Source organism: Dendropsophus ebraccatus, chromosome 6 (genome assembly GCF_027789765.1).
Source record: "Dendropsophus ebraccatus isolate aDenEbr1 chromosome 6, aDenEbr1.pat, whole genome shotgun sequence".
Classification (NCBI taxonomy): domain Eukaryota; kingdom Metazoa; phylum Chordata; class Amphibia; order Anura; family Hylidae; genus Dendropsophus; species Dendropsophus ebraccatus.
Genome location: NC_091459.1, coordinates 29619138 through 29643896, shown reverse-complemented (window position 1 = coordinate 29643896; position 24759 = coordinate 29619138). Strand labels below are relative to the sequence as shown.

Genomic DNA, 24759 nt, shown 5'->3' with positions numbered 1-24759 from the left:
CCAGTTATCACCCCCCTTGCCAGTCATCAGCCTTCCCCTGTGCCATCAGCCCATCCTGTGCCAGTCATCAGCCCTCCCCTGTGCCAGTCATCAGCCCCCCCTCCCTTGTGCCAGTTATCACCCCCCTTGCCAGTCATCAGCCCTCCCCTATGCCTTCAGCCCCCTTTGTGCCAGTTATCACCCCCCCCCCTTGCCAGTCATCAGCCCTCCCCTGTGCCAGTCATCAGCCCCCCCTCCCTTGTGCCAGTTATCACCCCCCCTTGCCAGTCATCAGCCCTCCCCTATGCCTTCAGCCCCCTTTGTGCCAGTTATCAACCCCCCTTGCCAGTCATCAGCCCACCCTGTGCCATCAGCCCCCCCTTGTGCCAGTCATCAGCCCCCCTTGTGCCAGTCATCAGCCCCCCTTGTGCCAGTCATCAGCCCCCCTTGTGCCAGTCATCAGCCCCCCTTGTGCCAGTCATCAGCCCCCCTTGTGCCAGTCATCAGCCCCCCTTGTGCCAGTCATCAGCCCCCTGTCGCCAGTCATCAGCCCCCCGTTGCCAGTCATCAGCACCCCCAACCCCCGCCCCCCCGGTGCAAGCCATCTCACCCCTCACTGTTTTCCAGGCATTTCATGTGCCAGCCATCATGTCCCCCCAGCCAGGGCCATCATCAGCCCCATGCCAAGCCATCTGCCGCCCGCCCCCGACCCCTCTGCTACTTACCTTTCCTGCAGGGCTGGCTGATGGAGTCCGTGAGGCGAGACGGGCCGCGTCTTCTTCCCAGCATGCACTGGGAGACCTGACGTCACACGCATCAGCGCGCTAGCGCGCTGACAATGCGTGGACGGAAGGCCCTGCAGCGCGGTACCACGGAGCGGTAAGTGAGAAGCTTATTCACTACCGCTCCGTGGTATATCGCGATATGACGATATGCCAAAAATCCATATCGTCAACCGAATTGATGACGATATTTTGGCATATCGTTTATATCGCCCAGCCCTACATTGAGGTATACTTTGCTCTCAGCAGATTTGTATTTTATAAGAAGCTGGGCATCTCGTATGGTCGGAAGATTATAAGTAACGTCCATATTATTACAAACACCCTGTCATAGGAGTTAATGTTATTCATACTACTGTAGCAATTGCACTTTATATATCTATTGCTTCTTTTTGACGCCTGTATGCTTTCTACATAATTCTAATGTCCAGGTGTAGTCTGTGGTCTATCTATGCCATTTCTGCATTTCTGTTACTATTGATTTTATAAACAGTGTTGTTTAAAATTTATTTTTTCAATAAAGGAAATATTGTTTAATACTAAGTATACATTTTTTGGGGGGGCGGATACTATTTTTGTAGGATATAAGTTTTGTTGGTAAACCACACCTATGGTCCTATGGTCTGTATAGAATTTATACATGTGTTACATGTGTATGAGCAAAAAGAAGGGACCATGGTCCATTCCCTTTCCACATTTGTTTCCCTTTAGACATCATTAGGGCAGAGAACCTCCTGGGAACCATGATTAGGGAGCACCCTTTTTTGACAGATGATTGTTCGCACCATTGGGGACGAGTTCGGAGCTGAGGACCACCCAGATGCCTAAATAAGGTCAATTTACATACATTGCCGGAAATGTACTAAGTTGATATACAAAGGAGATGAGGAAAGCGGATTATGATCACTTACATGTTTGGATTCTTTTTTTTGCTGGATTCTTTTTTTTTTTAGTATCAGTATACGTTTCTTGACCTTTATTGCAATCATTGGTTCCCTTAAAGACCTGAACAGCAATGACCCCCCCAATCTTGTCTAGCTATCAAACTCTGGAACTAGCAGAATCTATTGCCAGAGAACTTGTGGCTTAGAGAGAACGAGAAAAGCTACTGAAAACTTAACAGATTATGAGAGGCCATGGCTCCTCTTTAGGTAGGAAGGGGGCAGCAATCCCCTTGTTATTAGGATGTGGTGGCGTGAACCAAAAGATGAAAGAGTTACATTTTAGAATTTGGCTCCCACTCTATTTTCTGACTCTCATGTATGTAATCTATAAGGCCCTTGCACCCTCAGTAAAAGAGGCTGAATTTACGAGCGGAGTCCGCGTGGCGTATTCCGCTCGAAATTCAGGCTGTCCTATTTTTTTAATGGGATTTCTCCACTGAAAGAATGAACGTGTTCATTCTTTGAGAGGAAAGCAGAGGCACAAGAGAAATCCCATTGAAGAAATAGGACAGGCTGAATTTCGAGCAGAATTTGCAGCGCGGGCTCCACTCGTAAATTCAACCTCTTTTTAACCAGTATTTTTATTCCTATTAGTCTGCCTAGCATTTCTCTTACTATGTGATTTCTATTGGATTTCCAGTTGAAAACAACTTAAAACTTGATAAGAAAAACCCTTTTCATATCACTTACTATGTGCAACTATGAAGTTCAGCACATTTAACATTTCCACCTACTTCTAAAGGGTGCTTTGTAACATAAACTTGATCTCTGATGGGAAAAAATTGAGAAATATATGAACTATTAAGCTTCAAAGGAAAGAGGTTTATATTGTAATTTAAAATTTTACCTTTCGAGTTTTACTAAAGCCGCCACACTCTTTGCTGTTTTTTCCATGAAAATCAGTCCAACTTCTGGCAATGCAATTGAGCCTTATTGGATTTTGATGTACATGGAGAGAAAAAAGGAGGCAACACTTAATGGAAGATTGTGAGACACAGGGATGAATCTGTAATTCACACCTATTTCACTCTGCTGCCTGAGAAATAGTTACAAGTATGAGAATGCAGTAGGACAAGAATTTAAATTAAACATGCATGGCTTGTCTGTTTCTGATGACCTGGAGTCAAGTGGTGTCCCTGGGTAAATGCATTGATTTTTTTTCACTCGATTACCAGAGATGAGCAATAGTAGAATCACTGTAAAATAAGGTCACTGAAGAAACAAGAAAAGATGAGATCAAATCCAAGGGGTGCAAATTGCAAGCAATTTTGGTTGCCATTTAATAATTTCAAGAATGATTTCCATTCCCCGTACGCACATTTTAATAGAAGAGGATGTGGCCAAAAATATTTGAAAATCGCCTTGGCGCATGTTGATGAATGATTTCATGAATACTGCATTAACCTCCTGGAAGCTTGATGTCCTACTTAGGAAGATACCTAGATAATCAATGCAGCACGGAATGACAAACAATCCATAACAATAGGCTTTAATTGGTGAGTTTAAAAAGTGCAATATTTTCCAGGCCCCAGGGTAGCCTCCTTCTTCAATCTCTATGCCCTTTCCCCCACACTTTATGGAAAGGACATCAAAAGCTGTCTTTAATGTTAGAGAAATTGTGAGGCTGTGAACCAAAAGGAAGGTTTAGTTTCCCAGTTGGGTTTATTGCAAGGACAGTGAGTTTGTCAGAAGTTCAATATAACTATGTCACAAATGGAACAATATCACATTCTTAGTGGATAATTATTTAAAAAGGTCCCTTATTATAAAGGGCCTTTCCTGACCTGCCTTGGTCCATTGTCTTTACCAACTATTTACTTGAATTGAACTGGCCTTGTCTATTGGGCAGTTACCATTTATATCCAATCCCATTTAACATAACGGAGCTTGGGGCCCTCTGGCCGCTGTGTTGGGGATGAAGTACTCCCCATTGTGCTCCTTTCTCCTGATCGTAGACCCTCCATCGAAGTCTCACAAACCTAGAGACCTTGGTTATGCTAGCGGACCCTCCGTATCCCCTTCGCTCAGGTATGTACAGGGTTCTCACACTGCAGAACCTAATTGTTGTGTGACTGCCTGGGAAAAAGGAACTGTAAACTGAATTTGAGATGATTTGAAGAAATTTTATTAACTTCCTGTAGCACGTCAAGATGGTATCACTATCGTACTTTACTACATACTATCTTCTCTTCTGTGTCAGACACCTATTGACGTTGCTATGCTACAACAGGGACTATGCTATATGTCTTATGGAGATGACCAGGGATCAAAAATTTTGGGCAATAAATATTCATGCTATGCAGTACTCTTGGCTGACACAATTCCAATCACAGCTTAGAATAGCCTTCTCAGTATATTACTGAGTTCCATCTCCTTCTTTAAACAAACACCCATAATATACATGTGCCATTCTCTATCCTTTCCTATCCCTCACTTTCCTTTATCCCACCACTACCCTCCTTCCCCTCTTTTTTTTTTTTTTTTGTTGCTTATTTTGCTAAATTACTAAAAGTTATTGTAATAATAACACTGACATTCTTGATTTCTTAAAGTTTTTTTTGTATATTCTAAAACCTGTTTTATTACCATATTTACTCTAACTTTACTGTAAATGTACAGCTTTATTACATTTCATTGGTACATTAGATTTCCTTTGAAACTTTGAACACAACCGCTGTCTTTCCAAGCAGTGATAGTTTGCCATTGGTATACTATTCAAACAATTGTTGATAAATTTCACTCAGTGTATGATTTTATGGTATATGAGTACCCTAATGATATGTGACGTAATAGAGGAAGTTGACGTTATTGTTGTTGATGTGACGTAATTGAGTAAGAATCATAAAGAGATGGTATTGAGCAGACAAGGGGAGCGGTGTTTTCATGGCATTTTATACCGACTGATTAATGTGCAATAAATCATTCTCATTTAAGAGATTTTCTCCTGGTGTAAATGTGGCAACTATTAAGCAAGGAACGAAAAGTCATTTGTATGTCATTGATTACATCTTTTGGGCTGGCCTTAAAATCATTGTTAATCATTTGTAAGTCTTTCAGTATAGGGCCATGTTCCCATGTAGTAAGAGACTGGCCATTTCGTGACTTTCTTTACTTCTTTACTGCCGCTGAATTCGGCCATTTATCTTTTCATCTACAGACTTAGGCTATGTTCAAACAACGTATCTTTTTGTAAAAGTACAGCCATTGTTGCCGGGCTTCTCACGAAAAGATACGTTGCCTTGCGCTTTGTGGGATCCCAGCCGGAGTGTATACACATAGTATACACTCCGGCCGGGATCCTTCGCAGCACTGTAGAATAGTGGCCGCAGAAAACCCTATCAGTTCACACAATAGAGCGAGCAGCTCCGGCCGTACGCTCTATTGTGTGCTGTGGGGAGTTCTGATGTGGGTGCATTCGTGCACGCCCGCATCAGAACTCTGCTGCCCGAAACATTATCCGCCTGTACTGCAGTACCGGTCAGGATGATATTTTCAGAGACCGGCTGTCCAGTGACCCGGCCGGGTCACGTTACGGCCGTTCTCTTACAATGTGTGAACATAGCCTTATACAAAAAAGTAGTTTGAACCTGCACACGGCTCCCTTTCAGTGCGGAGCTACCAAAATAAAATGGCCTCCCAATCACCTCTGGTGGCCACAAACAGGCCGATAGGGTCATGCAGCCCTCAATCTGCTGCTGGTCCCAGAAGTGATACCTGCAAATAAATAAACCCGTTTATCAGGCAGACATACCGTAACACTTTGTACCTACAGTATGTTCTGCATTGGTCTCTTTTTACAAACCATGGCAAACAGTTTATGCCAGGTCACAGTGTGAGGGCTCTCGTGATTGATGGTTACCTACTTTTATCCTGAGGCAGGTTCTGTCGTCTATTCTAGTATAATGAGAACACAACTGTTACGTTTGTGGTAATTCTGTGCGTGTGTGCGATAATATAGGAAAACGTCCTATAAAGGTGCCACTGTCTGGGTATAAGGATAAAGGTTAAATATTATAAACATGAGAATATTTCTGAGAAGAATAACTAAGGTTTCCAGATTCTTCAAAATTTCGGAAGAGAATTCTTTAGATTCTCCTGTATATTTAAAACATGTATTAATAATTGTAATATCCTAGTGGAATTAGGGCTGAGCAGTGGAAATGTACTATCAGATTGGACAGTTAAAATAAGCTATATACGGTATTAATTTTATTTCATTCCGTAGCCAGAGTGCAATATTCCTTATTATTCCCTACGGTAGTTACATCCCTTATTTTAATTACCTGTCTTTATATAATCTCTTCTTTTTATTTCTATAATTTGGTTGATAATTCTACTGGTTACTTGAAAATTTCTGTTAATATAATTTCAGTCTTTTGTTTTTGTATCAATAAAAAAATTCTAGTAAAAATTATTTGAAAAAAAAAAGTGCCATAGCTGTCGCTGTATGTTATCAAAACGTACAGCAATAGTAAGTGGATATTTATATCACTGGCAGCCACACTATATATCACTCGGTATAATTTAATCTTGGATTTCGCCATTAGGTCAATGGATATATTTGGTGGTTAAATGAAGTTGTTACGGGATAATTGGCACACTTCGATGAATTTAATACTCCAAATGGCCGTAAAATGTTTGTTTCCGTTGTTTTGTTGTGCCATTTTCATGTATAATAAATATTTGGTCTGTCAATGTATCACAAGAGATTAATCTGAGAGCCTGCGATTTTTGGCTTAATTAGAATTCATTTGCTTAATTGTCAGTATAATCCCATCAATTCCTGTTTGCACTAACTCCAACAATGCTGTCTTCTGCTGTTTGCACTTTAATTTACATTTCGATTATAGTTTATGAGCATAATAAGGCCTTGTTTGAATATTCATTAGTATCTGAGTTTTATTGTACTTTATGAAAAAGGTGCTTTATTTTAGTGTAATGAAATAATTAAAGTCACACTGCGAGAGACCGATCATATGTGTGTTTTTTTTATGTGATGGATGATAGCAAATGTGCTTATTTTTATCTTTTTTTTTTTTTTTTTTCCCAGCCCCATCACAAGTAAGTGGGGTAATGAAGGACAGAGTGTTGCAACGCACTGTCGATCTATCCTGGCAGGAACCCGAACATCCCAACGGAGTCATCACGGAATATGAAATCAAGTATTACGAGAAAGTAAGAGCTGTTAACACAGGAAATTGCAAATGTTCATAATTTGCAATAAAATCATAATAAACAAAACCGGTTTTAGTAGATGTGTATTGCATGTTATATGTTGCCTTTTAGTTTCTGTTTACGCTTATGTCTCTCAATTTATGGAACGGTTACAGATGTTCAGACGTGTTTCAGATCTGGTGCCCTGTTTTTAATCCGGCCATTTCCTTGCGCGGAGAGCATTAACTATTCACAGAATGTTTCAACTGATAAAAAATAAGCTTTATTACTGTATAAATAAAATATGGACACATAGCTAATGTACTGTGGCCCATGTTTACAAAGTTGGTTTGAAAATCAGGATGTTCACCAAATATGCACAAACAATTTTATCTTAGGTCTCATTCACACGTTCAGGGATTTTTCTGGGCCACAAAACCTCCCGCTATTTTTTTCTCTGTGATCAACATGTGACATCCGTGATGGCCGTAAAAAAATACGGACCCCATAGACTTCTATTGGTAATCCCTACCGCAATCGCAACCTGCACTAAGACATGTCCCTTTTTTTTTTTCGGAATGGATTACAGATCAAAATTAACATGGACTGTGTGAATAGTTCAATATAGATCAATGTGCTTACGGACCCACTATTATGCATAATGGAATGCATGCAACAAACTCCCCCCCCCCCCCCCAGGCAGCGGCTATAATTAGATGCTGAGAGTGGGGGAACTGTATGCATATGCGCCGCGCTGTAATGACAGCGCAGTGCGGCTGCTTCCTTACAGCGTGGCGCATCTGCATACAGTTCCCCCACTCTCAGCATCTATTTACAGCTGCACGGGGGGAGTCCGTTACATGCATTTCATGTCTGTGTTTCGTGCAGAACACGGAACGTGTGAATGCGGCCTTAGTATTAAAATAGATGGAAAAGTGAAGAGTGGTTTTCGAGGTTGGTTGGTATTTTTAAAGGGGTTATCCGGAGCTACAAAAACATGGCCACTTTCTTCCAGAGACAGACTTGTCTCTAGTTTGGGTGGAATTTTGTAACTTCGTACCATTGAAGTGAATGGAGCTTAATTGCAAACCACACCTGAACTGGAGACAAGAGTGGTGCTGTCTCTGCAAGAAAGTGACCATGTTTTTGTACTGCTGGATAACCCCTTTAACCAAAAAGTGGAATTAACACGAATAATAACAATAATGGAAATATTTCCATCTTCATAATAATAGTCTCTCAATTTATATAGTGCCAACAGAGTCCAAAGCACTTCACACATTTTTATTTTTTGTTTAGGATTTCTGGTTTTGGCTTAAAATACCACATGCTGACCAAAATACTCCATATTTACCCAGCCTAAGGAATCTATATTAAGGGGGTTATCCAGTGCTACAAAAACATGGCCACTTTTCCCCCTATCTTGTCTCCAGTTCAGGTGCGGTTTGCAATTAAGCTTCATTTACTTCAATGCAACTGAGTTTGAAACCCCACCCAATCTGGAGACAAGAGAGGGGGGAGAGTGGCCATGTTTTTGTATCGCTGGATAACCCCTTTAAGGACACAAGTCCTGACTGAGACTTTGATGACCTGAACTGACAGCTCTCCATTCCACTAAATAAGCCATACTTGCTGTAAACCAAAAACCTAGCATATATATTTTTTGATTTACTACAGACTGACATCTGGCCACTGCACGTTTGGTAAAAATACACACAAAGACACTGTGAGAAATGCCATGAAAACCCTGGTGTTTTGTTTTATTTTTCAGCAAAACAAGCCTCATGCAGTTCCATTCCTCTTAACCCCTTCTCTAACAATCTTCCCTGTATGACTTCTATCCGTTCTATAAACCAGGGATATCAAGACAAACATTGCTGCTTCGGCTAAAACAGGAGAGTGTTTGATACTGAGATGTAGTGAGAGAAGCGATACGAATGTATAATCCAGATAGTGAACACTGTTACTTCTATGATTTACAAACAGAATGTTGCATTTGTCAATACAATGAATCCTTTCCCACATAGACTTTTATTAGAAAATATGCTTAGACTCTTCCTCCTCGCTTATAAACACGATCTACTGCTGATTTCCATTCACTGTTGTTTATTACTTTAGGCCGTCGAGAAATAGTGGCCCAAGGTCATTGTTCATATAGAGTAACTGTATCATGTTTTTAGTTTGTTCTTTCTCTCATACGCATTTAGAAAAATGTCTGCCAAATCAGCAATAACCTAATGGGTTAGATTTACAATGATTTCTGCTGTAGTGTGAGGCAAAAAAAAAGCATACTTGCTTTGCATCATATTTATTATGCTTTACGTACATTTTTGACAAGGGTGATGGTATAAATGGGTGTAGTTTATAAGAAAGGACTCTTGGCTTCAGTGCAGTTTTAAGCACCAAAAATGTAGCAAAATTTGAACACACGTTTGTGGCTTGACCCCTTAAGGATCCATGATGTGCCGGAATGTCATGGGAGCCTTTTATTTAACCCCTAGACGACCCAGAACGTAGAGTTACGTCATGGAAGTCTGTCACCAGACGACCCTGGACGTAACTGTACGTCCTGGGTGGTTCTCCCGCTCCGGAGCGCGTTTCAGAGGAGGTGGGGGCCCCGCGCTTCAGAGGAGGTGGGGGCCAGCTGCAGTGAGCAGCCGGGACCTCACCGGTAATGACACGCTGCAGCGATCACGCTGTCGCGTGTCATTTACCCCTTAAACGCCGCGATCGCCCCTTAAACGCCGCGAACCCCACGATCGCGGCGCGACCGCTGCGTTTAAGTGTAAGTGACAGGGGGAGTCCCCTGTCACTTACCGATCGGGACCCCGGCAGTGTGACTGTGGGGGTCCCGATCGTTGAAACGGACCGCCGGAGGTCTCTCACCTGCCTCCGTGCGGTCCGATCGGCGATTTGCTGCACTGAGCCTGCACAGGCAGTCTCAATGAGCAGATCGCCGATAACACTGATCAATGCTATGCCTATGGCATAGCAATCATCAGTGTAGAAATCAAACTAGTGTATGTAAAAGTCCCCCAAAGGGACTTCAAATGTGTAAAAAAAAAAAAAGTTCAAAACATTATTACACTACCCCAAAACCCCCTCCCCCAATAAAAGTTAAAATAACCCCCCTTATCCCATTATATAAATAAAACATATAAAAATAAATAAATAGATAAACATATAATATACCGTAGCATGCGTAATTGTCCGATCTATTAAAATATAACAAGCGTCATTGCGAACAGAGAATGGCGTACACGAAAAGAGGGAAAAAAGTGCGCGGATTACCCATTTTATGTTACATTATATATTAAAAAAAATCAATAAAAAGTGATCAAAACGTCCGATCTTCACAAATATGGTATTAATAAAAACTAGAGATCATGGCGGAAAAAATGACACCCCATACAGCCCCGTAGGTGAAAAAATAAAACTGTTATAAGTGTCACAATAGGCCCATTTTATTAATATTTAATTGCCAAAAAAAATATATATATCATTAGAGAATCTGTGTAACCTGCATATGGTTGTGTTCGGACTGACCTATAGAGTAATAATATCATGTCGCTTTTACCATATAGTGCATTACGTAGACACAGGAACCCCCCAAACGTTACCATATTGCATTCTTTTTTACGATTTCACCTATTTATATCTTCATAAATAATATATTTGGAATTCCATCATACACGTTATGGTAAAATGAATGACGCCATTACAAAGTACAACTATTCCTGTAAAAAACAAGCACTTACATAGCTTGTAGATAGAAAACTGAGAGTGCTAGAGCTCTTAGAAGGGGAGGAGGGAAAAACGAAAACACTAAGATCAAAATTTGCGTGGTCCACTGGGTCATTTTGGGCCTGGTCCTCAAAGGGTTAATGAACCATGATGTACCGATACACCAGAAGGTCGAGAGGCTTTATGAAGCAAGCTCAGGAGGGTAGTGAGAGTAAGGACTGGGTGCTATCAGCAGCCGAGTCCTTACTGTTAAGGATGGGCCATCGTGATCGTGTGACCACCCGCCATTAACCCTTTCAATGCTGCTGCGCCTCTGTCATTGTCCAATCAGGACCCCCGCAGTGTGACTGCTGGGGTCTCAATCATTTTAACTGACTGCCGGAGGTCTCTTACCTCTCTCCATGCAGTCAACTTGGCAATCTTCACTTACAGTCTATCACAGGTAGACTCTATGTGAAGATTGCAGATACAACTGATCAGTGCTATGCAATGTGATAAATGAATGGAATAGCCTTCTAGGGGGACTTAAGGCTGGGTTCACACACAGTATATTTCAGGCAGTATTTGGTCCTCATGTCAGGTCCTCATAGCAACCAAAACCAGGAGTGGATTGAAAACACAGAAAGGCTATGTTCACATAATGTTGTAATTGAGTGGATGGCCGCCATTTAATGGCAAATATTTGCTGTTATTTTAAAACAACGGCTGTTATATTGAAATAATGGCAGTTATTTACTGTTATATGGCGGCCATCCACTCAATTTCGCCATTGTGTGGACATAGCCTTTCTGTGTTTTCAATCCACTCCTGGTTTTGGTTGCTATTTGGACCTGACATGAGGACCAAATACAGCCTGAAATATACTGTGTGTGAACCCAGCCTTAAAGCATAAAATGAAAATAAAGTTTTAAAAAACATGACATATTCCCTCCCCCAATAAAACCCCCATTTCCCATTTTATGTACAAAACACCTAAAATAACTAAAAAAAACCCTAATTATATATTGTAGCGTGTGTAATTGTCCAATCTAATGAAATATAACAATAGTGTTCCTATACGGTGAACGTCGTAAATATAAAAAGCAAAATAGCGTAAAAATGTCCCATCTACAGGAATATGGTACCAATGAAAACTACAATTTGTGGTGTATCATGGACTCTAAAGAGCCCTGTAGGTTGAAACATAAAAGTGCTATTGCTCTTAGAAGGTTAGGAGGAAAAAGCAAATGGAAATTGGCCGGGTCCTTAAAGGACAAGTGCCATGAAAAACTTTTTCCCAGTAATTGATGCACATTAAAAAGTTATATAACTCTGTAATGTGCTTCAATCACCTATCTGCCTCCCTTCCCTGTCTTTTCCCCCCTCCACCCCCCACCAGGAAGTGTCCTGACTCACACAGACCTGATTACTGTCGTCACCGTCACCAAGCTCTTCTCTCAGCTCCTTCTCCTGTTACACTAGCCTCCCCCCTCCCCTGCCTTGTCAGGTGACAGGCTTGCTCAGCTCCCATTGGCTGAACAACTGCAAGCCATCACTTGTCACATCTCACTTGCTTATCTTCCCTCCGACTGACTCGGGCACATAGACAGCTCCCTCCTCCCCTCATACTCTTTCTCCTGCTGCCGTGGACTCAGTGAATTAGTCATGTCACTAGAGAAGATAAGCTGAGCAAGCAGAGTCACCTGACAAGGAGGGGGAGGGGGAGGCTGGTGTAACAGGACCTAGAGCAGCCCTCCTGCTGATCACTCATCCTCACAAGAAGGAGCTGCCTGGTGACGGTGACGACAGTAATCAGGTCTGTGTGAGTCAGGACACTTCCTGGTGGGGGGTGGAGGGGGGAAAAGACAGGGAAGGGAGGCAGATAGGTGATTGAAGCACATTACACAGTTATATAACTTTGTAATGTGCTTCAATTACTGGGAAAAAGTTTTTCATGGCACTTGTCCTTTAAGGCCAAAATCCACTGTCCTTAAAGCGGCACTATCAGCAGGTTCTGCTCAGTGAACCTGCTGATATGCTGCACAAGCTAATTACCTTATAACTTTAGGGCTGTGATTCATTCTTCTCTTCCCTCTTCTGGAGATATTTGCTAATTGCCCCTATGCTAATAAGGGGCTTAGGAGCATTTGGGGCATCGTCTGTCCAGCCTGCTCTTCCCATGCTGTCCCCTCCTATTCCGCCCCTCCCGTGCTCACGAATATGCATAGTGAGCGGCCCGGAGCAACCACCTCGGCCCGCCCAGCCTACCCCCTCCTGTGCCGCCCACTGTGCATATTCATATATACATAGTGAGCGGCACAGGAGGGGACAGGCTGGGCAGGCCAAGCTGGTGCTTCGGGCCGTCGGACGATACCCCAAATGCTCCTAAGCCCCTCTCATAGGGCAAATTAGCCAATATCTCCAGAATGTGGGGGAGAAGAATTGATTTACAGCCCTGCAGTTATAAGGTAAGGAGCTTGTGGGACATATCAGCAGGTTCATTTGTCAGGACCTGATGAGCGTGCCACTTTAAGGGGTTAAAGTGAACAACTCAGTAAAACAGGTAATTCTGCAGCAGAACGTTCTGCCATGGAATCCTGCCTGTCCCAGGGTGTCATTGCTCGTCTATGGGAGAGTGCGTGCTCCTCCGCTGCCGCAGCTCTCTGCTCAAAGGAGTGACATGTCACTTCATTGAACGGAGAGGGGAGGAAGCGGACGCACATGTGCCCTCCCATTCACTCACTGCAGGACACTGAGCACGGCGTGTGAACATACCCTTAGTGTTGTAAACTCCCAGAGATCAGAATTATCAAACACCCTGAGCCACATTGATAAATTATAAATGAATACATTCGCAGATTTTTCAGGAGATGTTAAAGGGGTTGTCCGGCGATAAAAAATTATTCACAGAATAACACACATTACAAAGTTATACAACTTTGTAATGTATGTTATGTCTGTGAATGGCCCCCTTCCCCGTGTTTCCCCCCACCCACGCTAGACCCGGAAGTGTGGTGCATTATACTCACCGCATGTCGTGTCGTCCACGGTCTCCGATCGTCAGCAGTGACGTCTTCTTCGTGAGTCCGGCGGATCTTCCCGAGTGCTGGCCGCCCTCTGCAGCGTCATCCGAAGCTCAGCCGCGATTGGCTGAGCATAACTGTGCTCAGCCAATCGCGGCTGAGCGGCTGATGACGCGGCCACGTCATCAGCTGCTCAGCCGCGATTGGCTGAGCACAGTTATGCTCAGCCAATCGCGGCTGAGCTTCGGATGACGCTGCAGAGGGCGGCCAGCACTCGGGAAGATCCGCTGGCCTCCCGAAGAAGACGTCACTGCTGAGGATCGGAGACCGTGGTCGGCACGTGACAGGTAATGTATAGCGCACCACACTTCCGGGTACACGGGTGGGGGTGGTGGGACACGGGGAAGGGGGCCATTCACAGACATAACATACATTACAAAGTTGTATAACTTTGTAATGTGTGTTATTCTGTGAATAATTTTTTTCGCCGGACAACCCCTTTAAGATCGGGCTTTTTTTGCATTTCAACATGCTAAATTCTTCTGCCAAGTGGTATCTGACGGCAGCTTGTCTCCATCTATCAATAAACATGCACAGTCTACTAGAGCCTTATGCTTCTGGCTGCTTTATGGGTTACCTAACATTCCAGCACAGCTTGTTTATAGAATCCTCCTTCAAACATCGTCTTGATGGTTTTACCACTTTTATCTAAATGTAACAGCTAGGGGGAGGGTTTCAGTAACATTACAGTTACATGACATTGGGCAGGTTTATCGGTACCATCACAGGGATTTGTTCTTATGCTGTGCAAAAGCTATAATCATATTGATAGATGTCTGTGATGTATATATGAAAGTGTTGCTAAAGATAAATGTCTTAAAGGGTTTTCTGCTCAAATATAACTTCATATGTTGCTGCCCATGATAAGACTAATATTCCATACTTGCTATTATCTATTCTGTCTCCTTCCCCCAGTTCTTATCTGCTTCTTTGTGCTGAGATCAAAGAAATCTGTGTATGAGCTGTTCTCTCCATCTCTCTCTTTTCCCCTCTTTTTTTCCCAGATGGCTCACCTAAACAAGTCCCTGGTTGGCTGTATATATATGCAGCTTTGTAGCAACTCTGTAATAGGGTAAATCACAGTGATCATCAGCAACTTGACCTCAGATTAACCCGCCCAGCATTACAAAGTTGCTACAAAGTTGCAGATATAGCCTGCCAGGGACTTGTTTACATGAGTTGTCTCAAAGGGGAGAGGATTCAGAGCTGAGACAGAGAGAATAGCTCACGCACGCATTTTGTGTCTTCAGCATAAAGAAGCAGCTCAGAACTAGGAGCAGGAGACTGAATAGACAACAATAGAATGAATTGTTAGTCTCACCATGGGCAGAAACATATGAAAAATTATGTTTAATTGTGATTTCTATCATACATTTATGCTACAAAGCTAGATAGAGTTAATGTAAAATACCCAAAGGCCATTTGGTGCATTGAGAGATATTAGGGCCTCCGAAGTATTATAGACACATTGTAACTTTAATAAGGTTCCGCTATTTCCAGTAATAGTAAGCAATTCTTGTCATCCAAAGCTTTTAGCAAAGCTGGGGACTAAAGTAAAGTTCTGAACTGCAGCCAGTTGGACGGACCTGCCTTAAACAATTAACTCAATAGACAGGATAAACTTCCTCTATACTATTGCTGTGTCTGCTCATCCAGAAAGGCATACTCTTATCATCAGCTATTCTCTTCTCTATATAGGTACATTATTGCAGTGTAGCAAGCTGAAGGGCTACCATACTGTTTATAGCACCACTACAGTGCTCTGCATTTCCCTTATTTTCTAATTAAAAACAGCTTAAAGGGATTATTCAGCAAAAATCTTTTTTTTTTCTTCTGTCAAATCAACTGGTTTCAGAAAGTTATATAGATTTGTAAATTACTTCTATTTAAAAATCTCAAGTCTTTCCATACTTATCAACTGCAGTATGTCCTACAGGAAATGTTGTTTTCTTTCTTTGTCTGACACAATGCTCTCTGTTGCCACTTCTGTCCGAGACAGGAACTGTCCAGAGCAGCTGAAAATCCCTGTAGAAAACTTCTCCTGCTCTGGACTGAATTCAGAGGTGTCAGCAGAGAGAGCACTGTGTCAGACTGAAAAGAAAACAACATTTTCTGCAGGACAAACAGCAGTTGAAGAGTATGGAAAGACTTGAGATTTTTAAATAGAAGTAAATTACAAATCTATATAACTTTCATGAACTAGATTTTTGCTGGATTACACCTTTAAAGAAGTCCGGTGAAAATTTTTATTAAAGTATTGTATTGCCCCCCAAAAGTTTTACAAATTACCAGTATAAACTTATTACGGGAAATGCTTATAAAGTGCTTTTTTCCCTGTACTTACTACTGCATCAAGGCTTCACTTCCTGGATAACATGGTGATGTCACTTCCTGGATAAAATGGTGATGTCACGACAAGACTCCCAGAGCTGTGCGGGCTGTGGCTGCTGGAGAGGATGATGGCTGAGGGACACAGGGCACTGGAGGGACACTGAGCATCCCCCTGCCATCATCCTCTCCAGCAGCCACAGCCTGCACAGCTCTGGGAGTCGGGTCGTGACATCACCATTTTATCCAGGAAGTGAAGCCTTGATGCGGTAGTAGGTGCAGGGAAAAAAGCACTTTACGTGCAGTTCCCGTAATAAGTGTATAGTGGGGATTTGTATAACTTTGCAGGGGCAATACAATACTTCAATTTCAAATTCTCCTTTTAATTTTAACCCTTAATGGTTTACTCAGCTAAAACAGCTATTACTATATTACTATCTTACTATTACTATAGTGCTCCCCAAGCTCTCGTTATTAGACGTATCTCTGTATTCATCTCCTTTCTCTAACTTACTTGCCTTGTTCCATCCATTTCTTCTTATCTGTTCTGTTTACTTTAAATTAAATCTCATCCTACCTAGTCTCTTCAAGCACTCTGATTAATGGGATATCCCCGTCTTCTGTTCAGCCTGATCCCATCATATTTATCCTTGAGAAATCGGCTCTTGAACACAAACTTCTCAGAATACTTCTTCTCCTACCTCATAAACCATATAATTTGTTCCAAGGCCTGGCTTCACTCCCAGCATGCCGCCTGCCATCCAGTGAAATCTGTTAAGATGGAGCTACTCATTACATGTTCTTGTAGAACCCTCTGGCTTCTTTGGCACCTGCTGTGTCCATCACAATGAAATTTATCACAATTACCTCAATATCACAACCATGTTTCCCACTTGAGTCATTTTTACTCGAGCCTCTTCATTTTTCACTATCGTACTACCTTTGCCCGCAAAACTTCTTGTAACAATCAATCCATTGTTGTTTCCAAAATAAAGGAAAACATTGGACAGGGCTTTTATAAATAATGCCCTGTTGTGATTCATATAAAAAATTTAAATAAATCAAAATCTAAAAAAAAACATAGACCCATTGTCCATGTCCACATCATATCTGTCCATAACACTAGCCAGTAACCACTTAAAGGGATTATCCAGCGAAAATCTTTTGCTTTCAGATCAACTGGTTTCAGAAAGTTATATAGATTTGTGATTTACTTCTATTTAAAAATGTCAAGTCTTCCCATACTTATCAGCTGTTGTATGTCCTGCAGGAAGTGGTGTATTCTTTTCAGTCTGACACAGTTCTTTCTCTCTGCTGTTGCTTTTATCCGAGACAGGAACTGTCCAGAGCAGCAGAAAATTCCCATAGAAATCCTTTCCTGCTCAGGACAGTTCCTGTCTCGGATAGAGAGTCAGACTGAAAAGAGAACAACATTTCCTGCAGAACATACAGAAGCTGATAAGTATGGTAAGACTTGAGATTAGTAAATAGAAGAAAATTACAAATCTATATAACTTTCTGACACCAGTTGATTTGAAAGAAAAAGATTTTCGCTGAACCACTTATTCTATCGGAAACTTCCATCTCCTCACTGAACTGTTATGCCATCTGTTACATCTCAACCCCAATCAACAAATGCGCTTTGGTGGCCATGAAAGATTTGCTTGATCTAGTTACTGCTTCGAATTGCATTTGTTTAAGGCTTTTTAGGGGTATTTCAGGCATATCAACAATATATACCGTATTTTATTTTTGCAGGATCAAAAGGAACGTACATACTCTACACTGAAAACAAAGCAAACATCTGTTTCAGTCAATAACCTTCGACCTGGAACAGTTTATGTGTTTCAAATTCGAGCTTTCACTGCTGCTGGTTATGGAATGTATAGTCCCAGGCTCGATGTCACCACCTTGGAGGAAGCTACTGGTAAGGTTTTCTATTTATCTCGGCAATAAGTATCTTATATAGAATTTTGCAAATTGGAAAATATTAACTTGTATGCACTGCATGCTAAAGACTTTGCTTGTTGATCCGGTACAATACTCCTCCTTGCAATACTTTTATGCTGTAGTTTTATTATAAAGCATTAAAGAGAAATTGGATTTTTTGGTGATGTAGTGTTTTTTATGTATGTTACTCATTTATATACTTATACTACTTTGTGTTTTGTTTTTTTTAAATATTATATTTTCTTTTCACAGCTACTGCCGTATCCAGTGAGCAGAACCCTGTCATTATAATTGCAGTGGTTGCCGTGGCAGGCACTATTATTTTGGTATTCATGGTCTTTGGTTTCATCATCGGAAGGAGGTAATAATTGTAGATTTTAGCCCAAAAAATGGGGAAGGGGATGATACTAAAGTCTTTTTAAATGTTTAAATATCTTCAAAGTCTGGAAGAGATATATGAATGAAATATTAGAAAAAGTTGTGTGTCTTTTTTTTTTTTTTTTACAAAAAAAAAATTACTTAGAAATGAAAGAATGCAAAGATTTTGCCACCTTTTAGAGTTAGTCTAAAGGTATCTTTTGTGTCGGTTCTGATCAATCACATGCATTTCCCTGCAGTGGCCAACCATGTAATTTACTATAGTGTTTTTAAAATGCAGCAGGTTAGACAGAGAGGCTGCACCTTTTATTATGTTGGTGCACTTTAGCATTATTCGGTGCACAGGAGCTCTACTGTAGCCCTCAGTCCACCTGCCTGCTGGATCCTGCAGAATGCCTCCTAATGAATATTAAGCTGGCACTCTGCTGTGATGTCAGTTTAGGCCACCGTTCACAGCAGAGCACCGGATGAATATCCTTTTGGAGGGAATCTGGCAGGTGGATCGGTGCACTGAGAGCTAAAGTACAGCCCCAAGTGCACTGATTTACATGAACCATGCCTCCCATCTGATTCATAGTACAGGTGTAGTGCCGGTGCCGAACAGCTGATCCTGTGGATAGCTTGTCGGTCTTGTTTTGCCAAGAAAATAATGACAGCAGCATTTAAGTAGTTAGACAAAGGGGGGGGGGCCTCAATCTGTCACCCTATCACAATGGGTTGAAGTACTGAAGTAGGGCCTTACAGGCTGCATGTCGATAGAATATTAATTGCTGGAGAACAAAAAAAAGATAAAACACCTCGGCACTACCTCTTCACGTGTGCAAGTCATTATCAGGCCCTCCGGAACACATGCTGACACATAACACTGTTAGCTCACAAAATAAGCAAGTGGTGTTCAGCAAGGAAAACATTGATGCCAGTACACACAGTAGAATAAATCACTTGCGGCACTCACCATCTTCATATAAATGCTTTTAATCCATCAAAAAGTCGCAGAATGTGGATAGAGCAAAGGCTACGAACCGTTTCGCGCGACTCCATGCGCTTCCTCTCAGGGACTATTCACATCCCATGATTTTTTGATGGATTTAAAGCATTTATATGAAGATGGTGAGTGACGCAAGTTATTTATTCTACTGTGTGTACTGGCATTATTTGCTGGAGGTCTGACTTGTGGTACCCATGCTGGCTAGCTGTCTCAAGGAGCCACAGAGCTTATGTGAGTGCTGAAGTGTTTTCAATGTTTGCATTGGTTTTAGGATGGTTTGCACCATCACATGCTGTACTTCGTGTAATGGCAGTGCAAGGTATTACAGCTTTGCCCCATTAAAGTGAGGTTGCACTGCAAGTATGAAAGTACAGCGTTTACAAACGCCGATCAGCAAACAACGGAAACAAGCAACAAAGCGGGCGTTCAACAGGCGATGGCCCGTTTTGCGCGACTAGCGCATCTACTGGCCTGACGGTACCAAACTAGATTATAAACTAGATCGCAAAAAATAAACAGTAAAATGGCAAAATATATTTTCTATGCCGTATGGCTCTTTGTGCTTTTATTTTATATACTGCAGTTTTAAGAAAATGTATATAAAATTATGTTTGTATTTTTTTAATTGTATATTTCACAGGCATTGTGGCTATAGCAAAGCTGACCAAGAAGGAGATGAAGAGCTATACTTTCATTGTAAGTGTTTCCTTTCTATATTGTGGCCCTTCTATGCTATCAAAAATAAAAATGATGGCGACGTTATATTTGGTATAGATACAACTTGTAAGGGTTAACTGAATCCCAGGTAAACCTGAGTATTAGGCTACGTTTACACAGAGCAAAAGGGGCGGATTACGCGAGGAAATATTTCCGCCTGAAATCAACTGACGCTGAATTCCGAGCAGAATGTAAGCAGAATCCCTGCGTATTCCACTAGGAAAGTGTTCAGCTCGCAATCCGCTCTTGACAAATTCAGCGCGGAATACTCAAGGAATCCGCGCTGAATCCGCATGCATTCAGCGCTGAATCAGCATGCATTCAGCGCTGAAATTTAGCAAGTATTTGGCGAGTAAACTAGAATATACCAGAATATATACTAGAATCCTCCTCCCCCCCCCCCCCCTTTTTTCCCCATTTCCGGGCTGATTCAGCGCGTAATTTCCGCTTGTATTAGGCTTGTATTCCGCACTGAATACGTGCGTATTACGCGCTGAAACAGAAAATCAGAGCCCCATTGATTTGTATAGGCTTCCGCTAGCGGAAGAATGAACATGTTAATTCTTCTGGTGGAAAGTGGATTAGTTCAGTGCGGAAATTCCACCGTGTGAACTGCAGAGCAGAATTTCCATTCAACACAATGGAAATTAGCTCTGCATCTATTTTAACGGCTGAAATTTCAGCGCTGATTCAGCGCAGAAATTCAGCTGCTTTTGCTCTGTGTGAACGAGCCCTTAGGCAGCTACGTCATTCACACCTCCATGATTGTAATTTGCAAGCTGTTTTAGAAATCTCCCCTACAGATGAATGTAAAGGTCAATGGGCAAGTTGATCTTTGCCCTTTGCTATTTTTCCACATCCTCTTGTCAATCATAGAACGTAAAGGGTGAAAGTGGAGCCGTGCACGCGAGCCTTGTTAAATGTTGCACAGAATTCTTTTGTTCCATTCCACTTGTGCTATGATTTTATAAATGTCCAAATGTCAGAAAAATAGACTCGTCACAACCGACAATGTGTAAATTGTGGATTTGCCGGCTATGCAAATAGTAACTATTGGCATCCAGCGAAATTGCTTGACTTTGGCCTAGTTCATTATTTCAGTTCCAACGTGGTTTGCTGTTTGACTCACAATTGAGAAAGATCCCAGCAAGTTGAAGCAATTATAAATAAGAGCAGAGACAATAGAAGCGAGCATCAATCTTCTAAGACAAAATGAGGACATGGAAATTAGATGAACGCAATTCATTTTATATTTATGACAGAAATTAGAAACTGCTGATACAGTAGGCTACCATTGCCTTGCTTGTATTTTAATGGTGGGAAGAACACTTTAATAATCTTTGTTTTTAATATTAATTTAAAAAAAAATTAAATAGTGTTTTAGTTGGTAGAAATAACTTGACATTTGCTTAAATACATAACTAAACTTACTAAACTTTAGTTATTTTGTGCAGTTCAGCCAATTTTTTTTTAAGCTGGCCATACACATTAGATAAACAATCAGTCAACTGATTAATATTAGTCCCAATGCCTCATTAACCCCTTAACGACATCGGGCGTAAACTTACGCCCTCGCGCCCTGGTACTTGGCGCATCAGGGCGTAAATTTACGCCCGATGTTTCCCCGATCGCTGCGTGTTCACACACAGCGGTCGGGGAAGATGGCCTGCTATAAATCATAGCAGGCCATCTTAGCTTCACGGCACGGGGGGTGGTTAACACCCCCCGTGCTTACGATCGCCGCTATAGGCTGATCAATTCAGATCAGCCAATAGCGGCGATCGGAACCTTTCCGGGTCATCGGCGACCCGATGACCCGGAAAAAAATGGCGGTCGGTGCTGTCCGAGGACGGCACCGACCGCCATTACTGTAAAAAGTAATGGTGATCGCCGTGCCACCGGCCCGATCGCCGTGAACGGCCGGCCGGTACCGGCCGGCCATTCACGGCGATCGGGCCGGTGGCACGGCGATCAGAGTCCCACAATATAGTAAATACCTGCCCTGGACCCCTCAGCTAGGTAGCCGAGGGGTCCAGAGCAGGTATTTGTACATTACTCACCTGTCCCGGGCTCCTGATCGGCGTCTTCCGGGTTCGCGGCATCCTCGTCTTCGTTCGGGTCTTCGGCTTCTTCCGTGACGTCACGTTCGGCTTCTCTCGGCTATTTTCGGCTCCAGCGTCGGCTCTTTCCGTATTTTGCGCTCTGCTGCCCTCTAGCGGCTGATATGTGTAATACACTTATCAGCAGCTACAGGGATGTTCAAATGTAGAATTTTTTTTTTTTTTTTTCAAATTTTTTTTTTTCTATTTTCCGCACCCTATCGCCGCTGAGTGTTGATCAGCATCGCACGAAAGTGCGCTGCTAATCAGCAACTCCTCCTTTTTGGCGTAGGGTGTTTTTTTTCTATATTCTACTGCCACGGTCTGCTTATAAGTGCCGCACATAAGTGCGGCATTTATCAGCAACTCCTTTGTTGGCGTAGGTTTTTTTTTTATACTTACTGTAAAAAAAACACGTAAAAAACACTACATTACACCACACTACATTGAATAAAGTTTGACACTACACCACTACATACCCCATATACCAATCCCCGTATAAAGATGGCCCCCAGGGTGTTTTCGGCGTCAGAGGGATACGTTGTTATTGCCTCCGACACCGAAACAGCCAGTGAGGATGAATGGGGGGTCCTTCGTTCCTCCATTCATCCTCATCATCCTCATCCTCCAATGACGTATCTGGGGGTAGCGTAGCGTACGCTGCCCCCCAGACACGTCTTTTCCGCCAGTACCGTCCCAATAAGAGATGACGGTATGGTGTGAAATTCTACAAACTCTGTGAGCGTGCCTTAGGGTACACTTACAGATTTCGGGTACGTGCACACTGCGGAATGGCGAAGGATAACCTTTTGTGCATTCCACAGCTGGCACCCGCCGGCGGACTGATGGAGGCGCGCGTCTCCACCCGTGTCATAGAATCCATTCTATGCACGGGCGGATTCCATCGTCCATCCAAAGAATGAACACGTTGGACAGAGAGCGGAATCCGCCCATGCATAGAATGGAGTCTATGACACGTGTGGAGACGTGCGCCTGCATCAGTCCGCCGGTGGGTGCCAGCTGTGGAATGCACGAAGGGTTATCTGTCGCGATTCCGCAGTGTGCATGTACCCTTAGAGTGTATGTAGGAAGGGACACCCGAATCCAGCCCCCAGATGCCCCCCTCCCCCCCATCCTCGGAGTTAGTGGGAAGATCGTCCGGGAACTGATCTTCCCACTGCTGGATAAAGGTTACCACCGGTACGGGGATAACTTTTATACCAGCGCCCCCTCCTCTGGTCTCTCGCTGCCCTGTAGCTTGCGGCACGATCCGAACATATCAGAAGCAGTAATAGAGCCCTAATATTTAGCAGCCATGGAGCGGACCCAGCGCTTCTGGATATGAGGGACCCCGTATCGCACCAGGGCAACATTTTCCAGGTGACGTCCCCCACACTGGAGAACGGGAGACCCCAGAAGAAGTGCAGAGTGTGGTGTAACAGGGGGATCAGGAAGGACACCATTTCCAGTGTGACACCTGTCCTGATCCCCCCGGCCTCTGCATACTGGATCGCTCCAAGGCGCACCACACGTCACTGGGGTTCTACATTATCTAAATTCTGTCCCTTATTCCTATTTCAGGGGTCACGTTGATCCAGGGATTATTCTGATCGCCATTATGGAGTCAGGAAGGAATTTTTCCCCTGTGATGAGGCTACTGTCGTCTGCCTTAAGAGGGTTTTTTGCCTTCCTCTGGATCAACACAGGTTGAGTTTGATGGACACCTGTCATTTCCAACCTTATAAACTAATAATTGGCCTAATACCCCCAAATAAATTAGAATTGTCCCTTTTCCCCAGCTAAGTAGGTATGGCCGCCATTTCCATTAGAGGATGCCATGTCGCAATTACAAAGCCTCTGTGCGGCCAGGACAGTAGAAACCCCCCACAAGTGACCCCATTCTGGAAACTACACCCCATAAGGAATCTAAGAAGGGGGGCAGCGGGGATATGGCCCCCTGGTGACGGCCACATTTGGGACGTGAAAATGAAAAAAATTGTATTTTTTATTTTCTCGGCACATGTTCTACGTAAGTGCCCGTCACCAGTGGGGTCCATATGCTCACTGCACCCCTTGTTAGATTCCTTATGGGGTGTAGTTTCCAGAATGGGGTCACTTGTCGGGGGTTTCTACTGTCCTGGCAGCACAGGAGCTTTGTAATTGCGACATGGCCTCCATCCTCCATTCCAGCCTCTAAATGGCGCTCTGTCCCTTTGGTGACTTGCCCTGTGCCCATATGGCACATTATGTCCACATGTGGGGTATTTTCGTACTCAGGGGACACTACCCTACACGTTTTGTGTTCATTTTCTTTTTTAACCCCTTGTGGAAATGGAAAAAAATCAAGGCTAGACCAACATTTAGTGTAATTTTTGTAAAATTTTTACTCTAAATCATTAATCTTGTCATGTTTTTTCATTTTCACAAGGGGTTAAAAGATAAAAAAAAACATTTAATGTGTAGAGCAATTTCCCCTGAGTACGGAAATACCCCACATGTGGACATAAAGCGCCATGCGGGTGCAGGGTAAGCTTTCGAAGGGAAGGAGCGCCATTTCTTTTTGAAGGCTGGATTTGGATGGAATGGATTTCGAGGGGCCATGTTGCATTCAAAAGGCCTCGGTGTTGCCAAGAC

At 42.8% G+C, this 24759-nt stretch overlaps 1 protein-coding gene across 7 annotated transcripts in view; it reads left to right on the top strand.

Moving 5' to 3' along the window:
* EPHA7 (EPH receptor A7) overlaps positions 1–24759 on the top strand; it is a 183018-nt gene that overhangs the window by 121856 nt on the left and 36403 nt on the right. For 4 of the 7 annotated variants that reach the window (XM_069974748.1, XM_069974753.1, XM_069974750.1 and 1 more), the window contains exons 6-9: positions 6756–6880; positions 17752–17920; positions 18196–18304; positions 19950–20005. In XM_069974748.1, the coding sequence (XP_069830849.1) occupies positions 6756–6880; positions 17752–17920; positions 18196–18304; positions 19950–20005 (459 nt within the window). Of the gene's footprint in view, positions 1–6755; positions 6881–17751; positions 17921–18195; positions 18305–19940; positions 20006–24759 lie in introns of all 7 variants that reach the window. The other 3 variants (XM_069974749.1, XM_069974747.1, XM_069974751.1) reach the window with 1 other exon arrangement.